This window comes from Protopterus annectens, chromosome 8.part0 (genome assembly GCF_019279795.1).
Source record: "Protopterus annectens isolate FY-2018-M chromosome 8.part0, PAN1.0, whole genome shotgun sequence".
In the NCBI taxonomy this organism is placed as follows: domain Eukaryota; kingdom Metazoa; phylum Chordata; order Ceratodontiformes; family Protopteridae; genus Protopterus; species Protopterus annectens.
In genome coordinates, this window is record NC_056741.1 from 280,196,682 (window position 1) to 280,217,460 (window position 20,779).

At 40.1% G+C, this 20,779-nt stretch overlaps 1 protein-coding gene across 1 annotated transcript in view; it reads left to right on the forward strand.

Moving 5' to 3' along the window:
- Window positions 1-20,779, forward strand: part of IQGAP3 (IQ motif containing GTPase activating protein 3) — a 2,364,408-nt gene that overhangs the window by 1,293,447 nt on the left and 1,050,182 nt on the right. The window contains exon 23 of the mRNA XM_044079778.1: window positions 14,300-14,508. Within this exon, the coding sequence (XP_043935713.1) occupies window positions 14,300-14,508 (209 nt within the window). The remainder of the gene's footprint in view (window positions 1-14,299; window positions 14,509-20,779) is intronic.

Below are 20,779 nucleotides of genomic sequence, written 5' to 3' on the forward strand. Positions count from 1 at the left end.
TCTGACGCTACCTCATTTTGAACCTGCTGCAACATGTGACATCAAGTTTCTTGGAAAACAGCCTTTTTGGTGATGATTACCTCTGCCAAAAGAGTCTCCGAGTTGCAGCTGCTTTGTATAAAGCCTCCCTTCATGGTTTTTCCATAAGGATAGGGTGTCCCTTAGAACCGGTCCTTCCTTCATTCCTAAGGTGGCTTCGAAAACTTAGCTAAATCAGTATATTCAGCTTCCTGTCTGTTTTCCCAATTTCTCCAACAAAGGCAAGTATCAGCTTCATTGCCTAGATGTGCATAGTTAGTTACATTTCTACTTAGAGGACTGAAGACTTTTGAAAATCAGAACAGCTCTTTGTGGCCTTTTCTCAAGCTAGGAGAGGCAAGGCAATTTCTAAAGTGTCAATTTCTCTTTGGATAGTTTCTTGCACAGACCAAATTTACCAGAGCAATCATAGGGATCTTCCAAGACCTCTTAAAGGTCACTCTGCGAGGTCACTGGCTGCATCTTCAGCATTTTGAGCCAGGAATTCCTTAGATGACATCTGTGCTGTGGCCACTTGGTCAAGCCCCCATACCTTTGTAACACACAAGTTGGATTTGGTATCCAGGAGTGGGGCCTCATTTGGCTATTCTGTGCTCCGGCATGTCCTTCCTTGAGACCTTCCAAAATAGCTGGGGACTCTGACCCATCCAGGATCAATAATGACACGGATAGCATCAGATAGAGTTATGTACTTAGCATAACTTGGAATCTGTGCTATCCAGTGTCATTATTCATCATATTCCTACCATCTGTTCCCCTCCTTCTGGTGGCCAGGGAGTGTTGGAGTTGTGTCTTGCGGGTATGTGGTCTGGTTACCTGGATGAAAACTGTGTTCCCATTGGGACAGGTATCTAGCAAACACGATCTGAGGATTGTGGGTAACAGGAAGTAAGGGGAGGGGAAGGAGCTCGAGTTCAGGAGCTGTCGCTCACTTTGCCAGCTCAGATCCGAGATTGGATCCTAGACCCATCCGTGATGTATAATGACATTGTATAGCACAGATTTCAAGTTATGTGTTAAATAAAAATAAAGATTACAACACAGGAGGCTCAGATGCAAAAATTTACTAGTGTACACCAGGAGGCAAAAAACGTACAAGTACAGAATTTTGTCTGACATGATACAGGAAGTATACAATTCTTATAGTTTCTGCTTTCTAGTTTGTGCCCACCTTTCTGACATGGTTAGTCACAGGGCACCTACATCACTACGGTTCACAACATCCTATTCATAAAGATTGCTGATGTTACATATTTAAAAAGGTTTTCCCTTGGGAATAATATAGCCTTGCAAAGCACCTGGTCAGTTATAATGTTCTTTGTAAATGTTACTCCTTCAAGGTTTCAGGCCTGCTTGAATACAATAGCTGGTTCAGTCTTGTAATACACTTCTTTGTTCTTCTTGCAACATTCTCCCAACAGCTGCGTCTTATCTTGATAACATTTACAAGGCCAATTGTCCCAAAGGAAGGAGAAGAAGATTTTCAATGCTTTATACATTTAATTTCCTGACCCAGCAGATAATCGTTAGTGAAAAACATAAGCTTGCTGAGCTGGCTACTGCCAGGGTCAGAGTTCAAATACACTGCAGTTCCAAAGCTTCAAGCAATTACATGTAAAATCATTCTTATTGCCATATTAATAATAGAATAAAATGCATTATACACTATTTGCTTTTTAACTAGCACTTTATATATGTTCAAATACATATTTTTCTAACATTTTCCTCCCTTTGAATACTTTTTATTCTATTCTGAAATATAAACAATGTTATTTCGTCTCCTAGCCTTCTCCTTTAAGGACTTTCAACCAGGTAAGTCATTTAGTTTATACTTCGGAAAGAATTTCATCTGAAATTAATTTTTCTAACTCAATGTCTTGGTACAAAGTTTCAGTTACAGATATATCAATAAAATCTTTGATTAATCTTTTCATGCAGGGAATCCCACAACAGACACATGCTTCTAATAGGAGCAGACCCACACAAATAGCAATCAAGATGTTCATTAGGATAGAACCCCACCCACCAAACAGATTCTGGAAAAAGTTCGTCAGTGGGTTTGGGCCTGGTTCAGTCATGGCCGATACCTGCTGTATTACCTCTAGGTGGTCATTAATTTCATGTCGATTGTCTGGTATAAACGCACAGCATTCTTCTTTGATAAGCGCACACGTACCACCTCTCGCCGCTAAGGTGAAGTCAAGAGCCATTCGATTTTGTAGCACAACAGTTCTCATTGCATTCAGTTCATCAGTCACTAGTTCAAGAGCAGAAAAGTTGCATTACTCATTACTTCGAGAAGTTTCGACAGCTTTCTCAACTCCCAGATCGATTTGACTGCTCCATATGCTGGAAGTATTCCAGCCCAGGATATTACACTGTCACTCAAGTCCATATGAGTCAATTTTTCTATTCTTTACGGAATGATGATCTTTCCAACCAGCTTCGATTTGTCCCACTGGATTTACAGGTTTTCCGATTGGACCTTCAGGTTTCCAGGCTACATCTCTCACATTTCGTATCTTACCCAGAGGTAATTCTGCAGTATGTCTTATGGCGGAACCAGATAACCCAAAAACAACTGCCGGACCAATTCTCAGGTAGCCATTTGTATGCCTTTTTCCCACAAGCAAAATAACAGTTTTCTACTTTAGTACTGATGCGAGTTAATTCTGTATGAAACATTTTCTTGTCTATAATAGACAGTTGTTTATGTAAAACAGGATTTCTCTGCACTTCACTTAATGTTGTTTTCATTAAACTCAAATATGAATCATAATTCGTATTACAAACAGTGCCTCTATCTTTAACTTTAATGTAACATTTATAAGATATGGTTATATTACAGTTACTCCAACCCTCTTGAAGTGTATCATTCTTATAGAAACATACAATTCCCTTCTGTGTGATAGGCAAATACAATGCAATTTTGTCTTGTGATCTTACAGATCCTGTATCAAAAAGTAAATTCTCCCAAGTCTCATTTATCCCCAAGGGGACAGCGGACATTAACAGTCCTCCATATGCTGTTGGTATAGCAGTACAAACCCAGCAATTTGAAATGTTCATAGTCTCTACATATACATGCTTCATAGCTAGGTATGTGTTAAAGTTCAGATGCCAGTCTATAGACAGTTCATCACGTCTCTCCACTTTCACTTGTGTGGTTACATGTAGGAAAAACCACAACAAAAGGAAGTTTATCACAATCATAGTCAATAAATGCATAGTCAACAAGATGATTAAACAACATCTTTGGGGTTGATCTGTATTTTTACTCGTTTTGCTCTTGGCCATCCTGCCTTTGTTGTGTATCAGTCACAAAATGTTTATCAAGTTGAAAATTCTTTACCGGTTTACAGTGCGTCAGATGGACCCAGGACGTCCTCTCAGCAACTTTAACTGCAGTAGGCATTGCCAACAGTACCTGGTACGGTCCTTCCCACTTTGGACTCGCCCAATTCTTCCTCTTCGTAACCTTCAGCCACACCGAGGTCCCCAGTGTCAGCACTGCTTCCAACGGTCTGGTCTGTCTTTTATCTGAAAAAGAGTTCAACTGCAAAACAGTTTTATTTGTTAACAGTTTTCTCATGTAGCTAGCTAATGAGCTGTCAGCCTCTAGTTCTGCAGGCATGAGAGCTTTCCACTGCGGCACATAATATGCCCTTCCAAATATCATTTCAAAGGGAGTCAAACCCTTTACATTTGGAACTGTTCTCATGTTCAGCAGTGCCAAAGGCAGACAGCAAATCCAGTTTTTCTGTGTCTCGCTCACTAGCTTCCTCAATTTGCTTTTCAGAATTCCATTGTACCTTTCCACCAGTCCTGCAGACTGTGGGTGGTAAGCACAATGATTCTTTAAGGAGATTCCAAAGAATCTCCCAAGCTGGTGGATCGTCTGATTAACAAAATGTGTCCCATTGTCACTATAAATCCTTTCCGGTATGCCAAATCTAGGAATTATTTCTTTTACTAGGGCTTTTGCCACTGTTGCTGCATCCGGATTTTTAGTTGGAAAAGCTTCTACCCATTTAGAAAACATATCTGTAATTACTAAACAGTATTTTTTCCCTTCACATTTATTCAACTCTATGAAATCCATACAAATAGTGTGGAACGGATATGGTGGTGTAGGAAAACTCCCTTGCTTGGGTTTGAATGCCCCTTGTGCATGATATTTGTTACAAGTGTGGCATGCTGCACAAATTTTTTTTGTATAATTTATGAATCCGTATGTTTGGAATATTCGATTTACTAACTGTACCATCCCCCCTGTTGAGACATGGCACTGCCCATGGCTCAACAAAGCTGCATATCTAAATAAATTAGACGGTAATATTGTTTTTTTCTCTTTGGAGACATACAGTCCATTTTCAAGGATTGCACCTCGTTTCTCCCATTTTTGTTTCTCTGCTTTTGTAGTTAGTGTCTGTATTGTTTTTAACATTTCTAGATCTAAAATCTCAGAGGGTTGTAATTCCTCGGTTAAAAGTAAAGTTTCTGAGGCTGCTTGCTTTGCAGCTGCATCAGCTTTTGCATTTCCTTTTGAAATTCTATCCTGTTGTTTTGTATGAGCTAAACATTTACAAATAGCTACTTTAGTAGGTAACTGAATAGAATCTAATAGGTTCAAAATAAGTTGCGCATGATTAATCAGTTTACCATTAGATGTTATCATTCCCCTATTTTTCCATTGTTCAAAACATGCACTGTAGAGAAAGCATACTGACTGTCATTATATATGTTCACACATTTATCTTTCGCTACAGTGCAAGCCCGTGTTAAAGCTATCAATTCCGCTGCTTGAGCAGATAGGTTATGCTGTAAAGGTTGGGCTTCTAAGATCTCTGTATCTGTAACTACTGCATACCCCACTAGATTTTTCCCTGTAGGACCCCTTCTGCACGAGCCATCCACGTAAAATGTCACCTCGGCATCATCCAAGGGCATATCAGTGAGATCTTGTCTGGGCAAAGTTGTTTGCTCAATTTCCTGCAGGCAGCTGTGCGGCGTGCCATCCATAGGGGTTGGAAGTAACGTTGACGGGTTTAATGTTGTACAACGTTCAATTACCATATGAGGTTGGCTCAGCAGTATGGTCATACATGAAAGATGTCTAGCTGGAGAAAGATATGCTATTTTTTCTTGCAGTAAAATTATTGAGACTGCATGAGGCACACTCACTGTGAGAGGGTGGAATAACACCACTGAGGCCGAAGCCTGTACTGCCATTGCAGCTGCGACCACTGCTTGCACACAGTGAGGCAACGACCGTGCCACTGGGTCTAACTGTGATGAATAGTAAGCTATGGGGCGTTGCTTATCCCCATGCTGTTGCATCAGAACTGACGTCATATATCCCTGTTTACAATCTACGGTCTAAAAGAATCGTTTGTGGTAATTCGGAAGTCCTAAAACTAATGAAGAAGCTTTCAATTGTTTTAGTCTGCAGAAAGCTGTTTCTGCTTCGGGTGTCCATTGTAATAAATCTTGTGCTGCCATTGGTGTTTTATATATTAAATCAGCCATTGGAGCAGATTCTAAAGCATAGTTTGATATCCAGCTTCGACAAAAATTAGTTGTTCCCAAGAAGGACATCATTTCCTTCTTGGTTGCTGGTTTAGGTGTTTGTAAAATTGCTGTTTTTCTGTCTTCGTCTAATATTCTACCTTCATTGGATATTACATATCCTAGGTATCTAACCTGTTTTTTCCAAAGATGTAACTTACTTTTGTTTACTTTATGTCCTTGTGCTGCTAAAAATTTCAATAACGCTATAGTATCCTCCTTGCATTGATGCTGGGTGGGGGCTGCTAGCAAGATGTCATCTACATAAAGCAGAATCTGACTACCTCCTGGTGGGGTAAACCCTGCCAGGTTGCTAGCCATTTCTTGTGCAAATATTGTTGGACTTTCACAATATCCCTGTGGTAGCCGAGTATAGGTATACCTTTTACCCTGAAATGTAAATGCAAACCAATACTGGCTATCAGGATGTATAGGTATTGAAAAGAAAGCATTGCTTATGTCTACTACACTGAAATATTTTTGTTGCGGCTTCAAATCGTTCAACAAGGTGTGTGGGTCTGGCATCGTAGGTGCTCTAGGTATTATTGCATTGTTTACAGCTTGTAAATCCTGTACCATCCGCCATTCCCGTTTGCTTTTTAACAGGAAATAGAGGGTATTACATGGTGAATCAAGAGATTCTACCAGTACTCCTTCCTTGAGTAATGCTGCTATTATAGGCTTGATTCCTTGCTCTGCATCTTTCCTCAAGGGGTATTGTCTTTTGTGGTCTAAATGCTGATTTTGGTGTAATAGTAACTGGTCCTGCTGTTCGAATAAGTCCTACATCTGATTTGCCTGCTGACCAAAGAATCTTTGGTATATCACACAAGGCTTTTCTTCTTCTTCTAATAAGAATGCTAATCAGCTGTCTTCACTAGTTTGTAAGTGTACAGCTGGATGTGTCTGTGTTAGCCAATTCAATTTCTGTTTTTGTATTCCCTGCTCTGATAATTCTAAATCAGTTTGTTTTTCCCATCTTGTTACTTTTTCTCCTAAGTCTGCCCATTTCATATTCTTGTTTTTTGTTAAGCTGACATGCGGTAGTCGATTAGATTTGTACAGTGTTATGAATTCCTGAGGTAATGAACAGCTTACCACACTGTTTCCCTCAGTATCCCAATACAAGGTTCGTAATACTAATCTGTTAGCAGGATTTTTGAATAATTCTTGCTCATATTCTTTATCAGGTCCTGGCATGCTACAGTAGTATAGAGTACAGTGTAACAAATGCTGTCGGTCAGTGTCAAGGGAGGGGGCCTTACTGATGGCTACGTTCATCAGTTCCTCGGTTACTGCCCCTGGACCAGTTGTAACTAGGTCCTGGCTGTACCAGTAAAAAGTCTCACCCTCCGGTCACACCACAAAAGTATCCATTTGTCTTTGTGCCTCCATACCCTGCATGGTGGGAACTACCGCTATGCCAAATATCTGCATAAGATCTCTTCCCAGTAGGTTTACTGGACATTTTGCAGAAACTACGATTTACCTTTCTGAGTCGTACCTGAAACAGGGTCAGTTATTGCTATATCATGGGAGAGTGGCTCCCTATATAGCTGTCTGTTTGCTGCTTTTACTAATATATAATCAGGTGATTCGGAATATTCTGGTAACTTGGAGGGGCGTATCAAAGTCCGTGACGCTCCTGAGTCACACAGGAATTTTACTTCCCTCCCCTCCACCAGAAGTGTGACTTCCGGTTTTGTGTCTGCCAGATAGATCTCCAAGCTCAGTAATGCCAAATCTAAAATTTCACTTTCTTCATCCTCCATATCTACTTGCACTTCCTCTATTCCTTCTACTACGTTTACATTTGTTCTTTGTTTGTTAGCCTTTTCTGATGATTTCTGACTTTCATCACTATCATATAGTCAGTCCTCATCATCCTTGCTTTCTGTAGTCACCTTTTTATTCTGCCTGCAATCCCTCGCTAAATGTCCTTTCTTTCCGCACTTAAAGCACTCACTTTTCTTTTTTCTCTTCAAAATCTTCTGACCGTTTGTCAGATTGTCTGTTTCCCTGGGCATTTTTCTTACCCTTTTTACCGGACTGTACTACAAAAACCTCAGCTCCGTCTCCAGCAGTGAAGACTTGTGTCTTCTTTTGCATTTTACTATTAAAGTGTCTTTCGGCATGTCTAGCATATTCAAGTAAGGCTTGTAGCCTACTTGTTCGATGATCTATCATATGCTTCGTAATGAAGCTACTGATAGGTGCAATGCAACCTTTCAAAAACGCATTTTTCAGTTGCTGTTCATATGAGGTATCATGTGTCTGATTTTCAGGAATAGCCATACCACTATGGTTATTGAAACATTCCAATAATCTACCATAATACCCATCTACAGTTTCATTCTCTTGTTGTATGCATTGGTTAATGCACGTCCAATCTGCTCTAGGTTTTCATTTTTCGGAAATTTGGTCTGTAAGACCTTTTACTCTGTTGTCTAGTTCTGCGTCACTATGTGGGAGTGGTTTAAGCTCTGCATTACGAGGATTCCAGGTGCCACAAATCATGTGCCAGTCTGGACCCACAATTTGTCTAACTACCTTTTCTACTTCTTCCCATTCAAGTGGTAACTTAGTCTCATACCTTGTAAATCTTGTAAAACTTCGTAATTGACTTTTGGATGGGGATTCCTCTGTAGCTTTTCGAATATCTTCCGGTGTCCATGGTCTGTACACTAGAAGAGTTGGGTCCTGCCCTTCCTGTCCTGCTTGAGGATTTGGTACCTTGATAAGTGGACAGATTTCTTCCTCATTTTCCTCTAGTGTGGTGTTTCCTATTTGATACGAGTCTGTATCCCCAAGTGTTTTACGTGTCCGGGACCTAGTTTCAATAGGATCTCTAACAAATGGTTTTAGTGTCATTGTGACATCAGGATAACGTGGAGGTGGACCAGCTTGTCCACCTGCTCCATATCCTGAAAGAGGCAGCGGAGGGGGGGGGGGAGGAGGAGCTGTCGCTATTACTATATTATTATCCTCTTTATCTAAAAATAACGTCTTAGCATTTTTAGTTTTCTGTTCCCTTCGGTTTACTTCCTCAATCCACCTGTGTGGCCTGAGGAATGCCTAATTGTTGTTGCTTTTTTGCCTGACCTTCTGCGTCAGATTTAAGTTGTTAGTTTAACTAATGAAATTTTATCCAATTTACCATCGAATCCGTATTTATTAACCCATTTTGTATAATACCTAACATTATCAGCCCGTTGTAATTGCATATATTTTGCATCTTCAGTTAGGGCCGGATCTCGCGATGTTTTAGTGCACTGATTTCCCATATTAAAAGAAAATGTTACGTAACCCTTTTCACCACGTGGTATTTCAGTTCCTTACACAGTTTATCTAGAATGACTGCCTACCTTATTCTGTTTCCCTGATCTCTGACAAAATATACAGTAATTTCCTTTTGTCCCTGATCTGTATAACAAATCTTCTGACAATAATATTTACTGCAACCTAGTCCCTGATCTAAAACAGAAAAAAGGCAAATATCTTCCTACCTGAGCCTCCTGAGTCGACCAGTTCGAGACCGCTCTTCGGCCGCAGATCAGAAAGTGGCCAGCCTCTCAAAACGACAATTCAGTCGGAGGTCTTTTATATTTCAAGAAGAACCATTTCGGTAGCTTTTCCTGCGCAGTGTTCGACCACCGGTACACTCTGATCTGTAGCTGTCCGAGGGTTTCCGGTTCAAGGAGGACCAAACTGTTAAATAAAAATAAAGATTACAACACAGGAGGCTCAGATGCAAAATTTACTAGTGTACACCAGGAGGCAAAAACGACAAGTACAGAATTTTGTCTGACATGATACAGGAAGTATACAATTCTTATAGTTTCTACTTTCTAGTTTGTGCCCACCTTTCTGACGTGGTTAGTCACAGGGCACCTACATCACTACGGTTCACAACATCCTATTCATAAAGATTGCTGATGTTACATATTTAAAAAAGTTTTCCCTTGGGAATAATATAGCCTTGCAAAGCACCTGATCAGTTATAATGTCTTTCTGTAAATGTTACTCCTTCAAGGTTTCAGGCCTGCTTGAATACAATAGCTGGTTCAGTCTTGTAATACACTTCTTTGTTCTTCTTGCAACATTCTCCCAACAGCTGCGTCTTATCTTGATAACATTTACAAGGCCAATTGTCCCAAAGGAAGGAGAAGAAGATTTTCAATGCTTTATACATTTAATTTCCTGACCCAGAAGATAATCATTAGTGAAAAACATAAGCTTGCTGAGCTGGCTACTGCCAGGGTCAGAGTTCAAATACACTGCAGTTCCAAAGCTTCAAGCAATTACATGTAAAATCATTCTTATTGCCATATTAATAATAGAATAAAATGCATTATACACTATTTGCTTTTTAACTAGCACTTTATATATGTTCAAATACATATTTTTCTAACATTATGGTAAGTACATATCTCTTTATTTACTACTTATTCCCAAGCCCCTGATGCCTGGCACCAGCCCATCATATGGTCACTGGTAGTGAGAGCATGGTACTCCCATATTCCCACTGGCATCAGTGGATTTGGGAATAAGTAATAGGTCATGTTATTCATGGTCACTGAGTGGTACTAAGACCAAGCTAGGCATGTCATGGTCTTCATACTGAACTTTCTAGTGGAGCATTTCAGCACATATGTCTCACGTTCTGTCACTATACCATCACAGACATTGGTAGCAAGAGCATGACACTCCCTTACCCTCCATATCCTGTGAAGTTACAGAGGATATCAACACTGTTTCAAAGATGCGTAAAGATACCGAGTTCATCTCCCCATCAGTATTGCTTGTGTAGTTGTCTTTATTTGGGCATAGTTTTATGAGGGACACTTTAGACTACAATCTCTACATGCCTGAAAACAGTTCTTCAGCAAGATTTTCATGAGCATGACAGTCCAAGTGTACACACTCGAGACACAGATAGCTGCACAGGTTTTGAGCAAATAAAAAAAGACATAGTATTTTTAAAAGAAGACAGACCCACCTGCCTTACTCCAACACTCCTCTTACTTTATTCTTATTCTACAATTACAACACTGAAGACAAACAACAATCCTTTATAAGGAACAAAAGCAAGAACAAAAAAGAAATCTTGATTACTATTTCCCTAATGTTTGAGCTTAGAAAAGCTATAGTAGACTTTCTTCTATATAGAGTTAGCAGCAGCACAAATACACAGCTGCCAACATGAGCAACTGTAATAGAAGAAATCTCATACTGAACAAGTGAATATAAATCACCCCTCTGTGGGATCCGAACTTCATGGTGAACAGGCTTGCTTTCTGCAGTTTTGAGTCTGTAAGCTCAGACTTCATTATGAAGAATGCTCTTTTTGTGGTCTTTTACCTCCTTGTGCTGTATAGCAGAGCGAAAGGAACTTGTATGTCAGGAATCATATCTGTACTTTCAGTAAAATAAGGTGCCCCTTGGCATGAACTCTCATTTCCTTTCATAAGTGGTTTAGTGAACAAGTCCATCAGCCTCCCCGTTCTCTTGTTGATAGCTGAAAACAGAGGAGAGAAGCCCTTTTACTCCCTAGATATACACAAGCAGCTCATGCATTACCTGAGGTGGGTGCATGAGTTTAAGCTGATGGATAAGGTGCCTACTGAAATTCTGAGGACTAATAACAGTTGCTGGAGCAGTGAAACTAAATGTGTGAATATGAGAGAATAAATGCTGTGTCTGAGGTCACTGTACCTCAAAGTATTCTCTCTACTTCAACTAACAGCAATCTTTGAGTTTGTATATACAAGTAGCAGGGGTGTGGGGGTGCAGCCTCTCAACAAAAAGTGCTTTAAAGGTTAAACAGTGCCTTTCAGAATATGCCAGTTTTTACTGAATAGAATTAAGACTTGCATGATTTACATAATGCTTATGTTCGCGAGCCAGATGGACCACTTGCCTATTTATTTTGCTCTTGGGAGGGAGGAGCTTGCCAAATAGATGCTTTTAAGGTTTGTTGATGGCAAAAGCTAAAGCAGTTGGCATTTGTTTAACTGCCCACTGAGAAATGCTGCAGTCAAAGTTCTCTCAAGACAGGTGGCTACTTTCAGTGCTTGCTTCAAGAATTGATTCATTATGGACATTTGTGCCATGGCCACTTGGTCCTTAGTGCGCACACTAAATTAGGATTTGTTGTTGATCTTTACTCTGAGTTAGCATACATTTAGGCGATCAGGACTGCAGCACTTGGCCATCTCGGCTCTAGCTATGTGCAGTCCTCCAGCTCTTCCTTCTTGGTGGTCCTGCTGTGGATTTAGCTCAGCCTAGTACCAGTCAATGACGGTCCTCACTGTTGCATAAAACTAAGATGTTACTTTATCAGTTTTGATGGTATGGGACATGACTAAATGTATTTAGGAATACCCTCCCATTGCGGAGGACTGATCTTATACCAGTTGCCTTCTTTTTATGTGTGGCAAGAATATATGTTTTTATTTTGTGTTTAATAATGCAGTCTCAGATTGGTGCCATTCCTTCTGATTTAAAGGAAGAGGCCCTTTAGTGGCATGAAAATGAACTGGCATACCCTGAAGACAATATTAATTTTATAGCTGTACTTCTTATCCCAGCATGCTTTATCCTGGATCTGTGGACATATCTGAATGTGAGATTTTGCTAAAAAAGTCAAATTCTGATAGGTGGAGATATATTTAAATTAGTACCCATCAAGCCGGGCCCTTTAGTAGGTGAACCACTATGGCAATAATTTATCTGTTATTTTCATGTTCTTGAGTGTTCTAATCCATATGGTCTCTTACAAGGATATGGTGTCCCTCTGGATGAACTCAATTATCCATTCAAAGGTGTTTTTTAGTGTTTCCCCGAACAAATCCATTTTATCTTTTTTTTTTTTTTGCAAGAGCAGAAACTGGTAAGCAACAGAGGTCTTCATATCCTTAATTTTCACAAGCTGCTGTTACTTGGTGATAGGTACATTAGTTTAGGAAGACAAGTTAGTCTGTCTCTATTATGATACTTAGAGAAGGGCTTGGAGTTGCCAGTTATTTTCTAGATGTGTACCCAATACTGTAGTTAGAGCTCATGCCAGCAGAGAAATGGCCGTCTTGAAATGTCTCCATTGAACAAAACAGTGTAAGAAACTTCTCTGTGTGGAAGATTTTCAGTCCATATATTTCTAGTTAATCACTGTATATTAATCAGATCAGACAATAGTAGTAGAAGTAGCGAACATAAACTCGTCAAGTCAAAAAGTAATAATAGAAAATATATAATTCTACAGCATTACTAAGTATTCGAAAGTAATCCAAGCAAGGCAGGCAGTCTGTTTCCAGTCAAAAATCCTTTATTAAGTACACAGACAAGCGATCCAAGTAAAACAAAAATAGAGTAATAATTTCCTCACAAGCTTTCTAAATATATATATGCTTTTTATCAGGCATGGGAGTAGTTTATTGTGCTGTGAAACAAAGTGTTATTGGTACACATGTTAAATTCACATCCCTTCCCCCATCAGTGTGACATTCGAGCTGGTCCTGCCCTACCTAGTAGCTGTCATAATAATATATAGCCCTAATGTACTTTAATGGTACATATTATTTAACCAAATTATTAAGTCTGTGATTTTATACAAGGCAATATACTACATGGCTGGAAATATATCAACCTTAGTTCATTTTGCGATCAAAAATTATATATAAATATATACATATACATTTTGCATGTAAAAATCAGTTTCTATTTTGTGCCATGGTCCCCAGGTTTTTCTTCACTAACAATAGTTGTAGAAATTACTACTTGAGGAGTTGGGCAACATTCAAGATCACTACTTCAGGTCTCTGCTATCTGAATTATGTACTTGTAGTTTTTCTGGCTTCTTCTAGGCTTGAGAAAATGCTTGAAATTCAACCCATCTAAGTGTTAGTTGCAACAGATAGTTTGTTACCTTCTCAGATTTATGACAGGACTGTCTATGATAAGTTAGAATACCCTATAGATGTATCTACATTGCCAGGTACTGCTGTTAGGAGTCCTTTGTTATGCATGTATGTACCTTTGTATTAATTGTCTAAAGTACCAAATTTGGATTGTTATTTTTGATTAGCAGGAAGGTGTTTGTTAATAGCAAGAAAAATTAAGCCTTTTGCTACCAAGTGTGACATTGTCACAACATGCAGAAGTGATTAAATGTGATTATTTGTGAAGGATGTACAGATCAAGGAAGGCCCTCTTATTACTAACCTGACGAGGTTAGTGTGTGTAATTGAACTGCATTACAGGTATCAAGAAATGGTTAAAAAACAACCTAATTATGTTACAAGGAGCAAATAAAATGAAGAGTTTAGTTCATAAAATAACTGCACTGGTTAGAGTCCTGTCATGAATGAAATGGCTTTGGATATTCATTGAAGACGTGAGAAGGAAGAAGGTTCATAGGAGTTCTGCTGGATAAGAGGATGCATTTTACTGAACTGGAATGTGGGAAGTATAGCATGATTAAAATTTTAAGGGGAAGGAGGGTGAGCAGTAAGGTATTGTAGATGGCATAGCTAAGTGGTACATATGAGGAGAGTCAATGCTGTGCATGAAGTTTTTTTTTTAAATAAATGATTACATATGTATTGAATTTTATTGTGAAGCAGGTTTTGCCACAGTGCTTTAAATGTCATGGAACCTCATTTTTTTCTTTCGATCTTTTTCATGCATATGGCAGTTCATGCTAGAAATCCTCCTCTGTATGTGATTCAGAAATTTGCTCACTTGCTGGAGCAAAGCGACCATGACTTCAGAGAGGAGCGGGAACTACTGAAACTGAGAGAGGAAGTGGTAAAGAAAATCCGTTCCAATCAGCAACTGGAAAATGATCTGAATCTCATGGACATAAAAATAGGGTTACTAGTAAAAAACCGAATTACCTTGCAGGTATGTGCCAAAAACTAATGTGCCATCTACAGGCAAAGGAATAATTAGAAATTAAAAGGCTGCTGGTATCTTGTTAGAAAGCTCTGACTCTGGAATTGGGTGCAGTTCAGTTTATGTTCTATATGTATTCCATGTTTTGTTTTGGTGTTTAATACTGCATAACCTTGGATGAACATATTTTTGTTAAAAAAAAATACCTTTCAGTTTATCTGTTATTAACGTGCAATTTTCTTTGTCAAGTCTGTGTTGCAGCATTATAACCTTTTGCCTTAGGAGAGAATGTGATGCTGGAATATGTGCCTTTATGACTTTGGGTAGAGAGAAGACAGAAGAATACCTTGACACTTTCTTGACATCTGTTTATATCTGTGAACCTCTGTCTTGCATAGGGAGGCTGTGAGGCATTTTTGCAAAGTAGTTCCTTTGCACAGAAGGGCGGGTATCACTGGCATCTTATGCGGTCTGCATCAGAAAATGTACTGAGAGCTGTTCCCCATTTTCCCATTTGCTACTTCACATTGCTGGTGTTTACTGGACATTTTATATTCTGTGATGCTTCCAAGTGATTTTTTCATCAGTTATGAATCAGTTTAATTTTTCCTCAGTCTGTGGACTGCTAGGACTGCCTCTCTGATCCTTTTGTTACAGCCATAAACTTGCCCATCTAAGCAAGCTCAAAAATTGTTTTGTCTTCCTGACCCTGTTTTGTAGAGGTATGAAGCCCCAACTATGACCCAAACGACCTGTGTTTGATTAGTGACACTTGCATCTTGAGGGATCAGGCAGTGAGATGATGAGCTTGAGCTGACACCAGCTCACTAATCCTCAAGATGGAGGGAGACTTTTAGACCAGCAGCATTGGTGACACCTGGTGATGGCTGTCATCTTTTGTCTTAAGTAGCCGTGTTGGCTCTTGTTGCATCAAGCTGAGAATTCTGTGCTGAGTCTGTGAGTAATAGCTAAGTAGGTCAGTGTGTGTGTGTTGTGCAAGAGCACTCGTGTCCACCCCTGGCTGCTCCAGTAAACTGATAGGCTGACTAGTTTACTACTACCTGACTCACTATTGGGAGAATAAATGGACCAACAGGGCTTCCTGGGTAAGAATAAATGGACCTTGGAGCTCTTTTACCTAGTCTTGGGACAGCTTTCTTCAGACAATGTGAAACAAACATGCTGAGTGGATGTAGCTAGTGGAGTCATTAGGCAGGGTCCCACAGATGGGGGAAAGATTAAAAAAAATTTAGTTATGCCTCTTGGGTCTTTTAACTACAAGTCTGGGATGTATAGCTTCATTTATGCTTTGAGCAAGCCTGTTACTGTAGGTGCATTTTTACTACTTTTCTTTAACAATAAGTGACAATCTCTGGTGGGCCACAAATGACCTTCCTGCTATCTTCCTGGGCTTGGATGCCCACCACCCTTTCAGCAACTGCTTTGGGGGCTCAGTGCATCTTTTGGAAATATATTTAAATGTACCAGTGTTGGTGTCAGCCTTTTCTGATTTGCATGAATTTTTTTTTTTTTTTTAGCTCAATGATTGTGTGCAAGCTTGCAGGCTTAGAAGGTAGGTGCAGTCTTCTGCTGCCGCATAGGATGTCTTGATGTATGCTGGCATATTGAGTGCATACCCAAGAATGAGAGCCTCAGATAAAAAAAAATATATATTGACTTGGACTGAAAGAGTAAAGGACTCCCTTGAAGGGCAACTGATACAGTATTAAACGTGTTTTGTTTTCTTTCCTAGGTCAACTGATATGATAAAAAGTTGCTTGTTATTTACAGGCTTTTATTTATATGCAGCCCTTCCTGTGTGTTTTTTTTTTTTTTTTCATATTTCCTGCAGAATGTTTTTTGAACTGTCCTTTAATTGGTTTATTCAACTCCACATTTTCTTTTGGGGTGTATAATCGCTAGAAGAGAGGGTTTCCTTGCTTTTGATGTGCATCTTCAGTTAGTTTTACCTAGGGCAAGCTCACCTGCTCAGGAAGATGGACCAGTAGTCAATTTGCATTTTTCTGTGCAAGGAGAGTAGCTAAGCAAACATTGTCCCTATTAATTTATAACTTAATCAGTTTTTGTCAATGCTGTCAAGGGCTAATCCGAGACATACCTGCTTCTGTTTCCAAATTATGTCCCTTAGAAACATTTGTTCCACAGTCATGTGGTCATCAGTGCTTTCACTGACCGCTATTGTTTTTACTGCGGTTTTACTAGTCAGGCCTCTATTAGTACTTCATAAGTTCAGAACTTTGCTTTCTGGATCAGGCATCGTTTTTGGTCTGACAATCTTTGGAAGTTTTTTTTTTTTTTTTGTCACTGACATTGTTTGGAATTCTTACCAACGTGTTTTTTTTTTATTCCATTTTATAAACTGCTAAGTGGACTAGTCAGACCTGGTCCTTTTCGACCACAAACTGGGTCACAATGTGTCATATATTAAGAGTTCACTACAGATAAATGCTAATAAATTGAGCCAAGTGATGAGAATACTTTCTGTAGTTTACATGTGGAATATTTACATTTGCCTGCAAGTTTGGAAGTGTTCATACTTGAAGCAGTCATTTAACAGGAGGTTTACTCACGCAGTGCACTACTATATATATGTGTACAAGTAGCTTTTGTAAAATATATGTGATGCAATATAAACAAATAATTATGCATATATTCTAACTGCAGTGTTGGTAGTTCGTGAATTAGTCTAAATTCATATTAAAATAAAGATAAATGTTGTGTGAAGATTATCAGAACTGCCAGCTTCAGTGTTAACAGCAAGAGAGAGAGTTGTAGTTTTTCAAAGATGTAGGAGGATGGGAAAGAAGTGATGGTAGAAGTTATGTAGTGAAAGTAGTAGCACAACATAAGAACAAAATGAGGTTAGTAAGTAGGTGGTCGAGGGCAGGTTAGGGCAGTGCTGAAATGGGAACATTTTGGGGTTTCTTTAAGGAGTGCTAGTAGGGAGGCTTTTAATATCCCATTAGTAGGTTAAATTTCTAAATTTGCTAGTATTGTAGTCTGCATGGGTAGTTCAACTTTGAAAATGCTTCTTCAGTGATTATAATTATGTAGCGGGGTAAGTTAGAGGGTTTTCGGAGTCTGGAGGAGGGGTGACCTTTTATGAAGTAAATGGATTGGGAGTAATAGTTAGCTAGAGGGAATTTATGTAATAGACTGTAAAGCTGCCAACATATTATTAGTTGGCACACCTCTCAACTTCTTGGTGCAGGAGGTTTGGACAAAGCCAAAGATAATTGGGGGGAAAGGCCCAAAATCAGGGACAAATTTTAAAAATTCATTAGAACATTGCTAAAATAATATGATGTTCTTAGTGTTTCACTGTTGCGGTCATCATCTGTGGGTTATCCCTGCTGTGGTAGCCCTCAGCCGGCCCGAATACCAAAGTCAGTGTTTTTCTGTGTCAGCTGCAGTTGCCTCTAGACTGACGTCAGGTCGTCAGTGCTATAAAGCAAGGCAGCTGACGCCATTACATTAGTCTTCCTTGCCATGGAGCCCGTAGCAGAAGCAGATTGCAAGGGTGCCGGTCGGTCACTACCACAGTTTGGATCACAGCTGAAAACGTCTAAAGCTAAGTATCCCCATTGGGGATGTCTCTTTCTTGCACTAACCGATGTCCGAAAAAGTTAACAATTGTTTTGCCTGTGGAAAGCAGATCCTACACCAAGACTTCCATTCATACTGCATCACTTGTTTAGGCGCAGACCACGAAGTCGCCCGTTGCTGGTTCTGTGCCCCCTTTAAAGCGAGAACCATTCATCATAGAGCTCCTTTTGTGGACAGGTATTTTCATCCTCTGTCTTCGCAAATGGCATCTGTCAGCCAACAATCAGTAGAGTCTCCAAAAAAGCGTAGGGATAAAGATAGATACAGACCACACAAGGCTAAGCCTTTCAACAATGATTTCCGCTAAGCAGGTTGTCCACTCTCTGGAATTCAGTGAGGTGCTTTTGCAGCCCCTGATGCCCAATGCAATCGCTACACAGGCCTCTACCGAGACCCTTTCAGAGTCTGGTATGCCGCAGAAATCTTCATCTTCAGAACATTTGGTTGTCTCTGCCTCGGTTCGGTCCAGAGCCACGACGCAGGCAACCGCTTCCAAGGAGGTCTTTTGCACTACCGATTCTAGTCAGAAACCGATGTCTTCACACCTGACTACCATTTCTCTCAGACCAATGAATACCCTTAGGCCTAGAAGCCAGGCCACCCCTAGAAAATCTACCTCTAGCCACCATCTTACTCCCGCCCCTCCACCTCAGGCCCAAATAGGTTCATAGGTAGGTACTAGGCTATCGGCCCAAGGGCCTACATAAGCCTAGCCAACAAGGTTCCCTGGCTTATGCCACCCAAGAAAGTTATTTTCCTGTGCTACTGTCGAGCAGAGACACAGAAATGATCCCCGGGGTGTATTTCCTATTTCCCATCCACTCATCAAGATTTTTCTTGAAGAGTGCTAATGAAGAACTTTGCTTGACATAGATGGGTAGCCTGTTCCAGAGTATGGGAAGTCTCTGGGACAGGAATCTATCCCTCCAGCATGTCCTGTTTATCGTGGTGACAAGGTTTAGGTCCCTAGAGTGTGTAGCTCGGAGGGATTGGGATTTATATGCTTAAGATGGTAGAGGATCTTATTTCCCTTATCAGGGGCAGTGAAGCCACAACTTCTAAAAGGAAAGGACACCCTTCTCCTGAACTATTGGCAGAGCAAGATTCTGAGGAAACTGATTATTCAGATTTTGAAGAGGAACAACAACCTCTTACTGCTTATGAGGATTCAGATGCAGAGGAATCCATCCCTTCTGCCTCCCCACCAGTAGACCTCTCCTTTGGGGAAACCCTCCACACACTCAAGGAACATTTTCAATGGGAATCTCAGGATTTCCCTCAGTCTAGGAATAAGCTAAGAGAATTTCTAGACGTGCTCCAGCACAGACCCCTGGCCATCCCCCCTATTTTAGAAGTGGAGGATGTTTTCCATGAATCCAGTTTAGCCGCTGACACCCTCCCACCTGCTCCCTGTAAACTAGACGGGTATTACGGAGTACCAGACTCTCACAAATACCTGCACAGAAATCCTGCTGCAGACCTGGAGGTCATTACACAGGGACCTAAAGAAGCCAGGGCTAGTTCTGCAAAGAATCCTACACCTTCTGATAAGGATGCCAGAGCTCTAGACAGATGGTGTAAAAAAGTTTACATCTCTGCAACCTTTGCTATCAGAGCTCTCAACTGTCAGTTCCATATGTTAAAATATCAACAGCACACTTTGGAACTATTAAAGCAAAAGATTTCTACCTTTTCTGACTGTGCCAATTCTAAGGAGTTAGCAGATTTATTGCACTCTACTTGTCAAGTGGCAAAGCACTCTTTACTCTGTGGATATGATGCACTAGAAGCCTCTAGCAGGGCAGCAGTATCTGGATATGTCATTAGGAGACATGCATGGTTGAAGGAACAACCTGTACCCGATCATGTCAAGTCTAAATTAATTGATGCACCCTTGAATGAAGACCGCTTGTTTGGAGAAAAAGCAGAGGAGGTGCTTAAAAAGATGGAAGACAAAGCAAAATCTATGCAAACAGTAAAAGATTTCTTTCACATTCAACCTCCTAGATTCAGCAGGAATTTTCCCTCTAAGTACTGGTCCTTTCCTGCCCCTAGCAGACAGGGGCAAGCTAAGCCCCACAGAGACAGGCCACCCAGGTCCCTATCCCAGGGACAACAAAGAACCAAACACTGGACCACTTCTGCCTCTAAGGCAGGGAGCTGTAAGCCATCCCTCTATGGAAAAAAAAACTCTCAATGAATCCCACTCCCCCTCTGCCCTCCTTTTTCCTATCAAAAGCTCAGAGGAAGGCTATCCCTCTGCAAAGAACATTGGCTGTCTGTAACAAAGGACACAAAACCACTGTGGTTTAATTCACTAGACATTTAATGCCAAAAGTTACAAAATAAAAAATGACCAAATGAAAACGATCACTTTATTAACAAAATAAAGCTTTCGGGAACTAATAAAAATACTGAAGAAGGGTTATTCCCAAAAGCTTTATTTTGTTAATAAAGTGAGCGTTTTCGTTGGGTTGTTTTTTTATTTTGTCTGTAACAAAGGGCCAATGAGTCTTAAAGATAATTTTTCAGGGATACAAATTCACTTTCAACGAGCTCCCTATTCCCAGAGGGTACCCAGGCTTACTTCCAAACCAGTGGGCAGAGCCATTAAAACAAGTCCAAACTTTCATATCCCAGGGGGCAGTAGAAC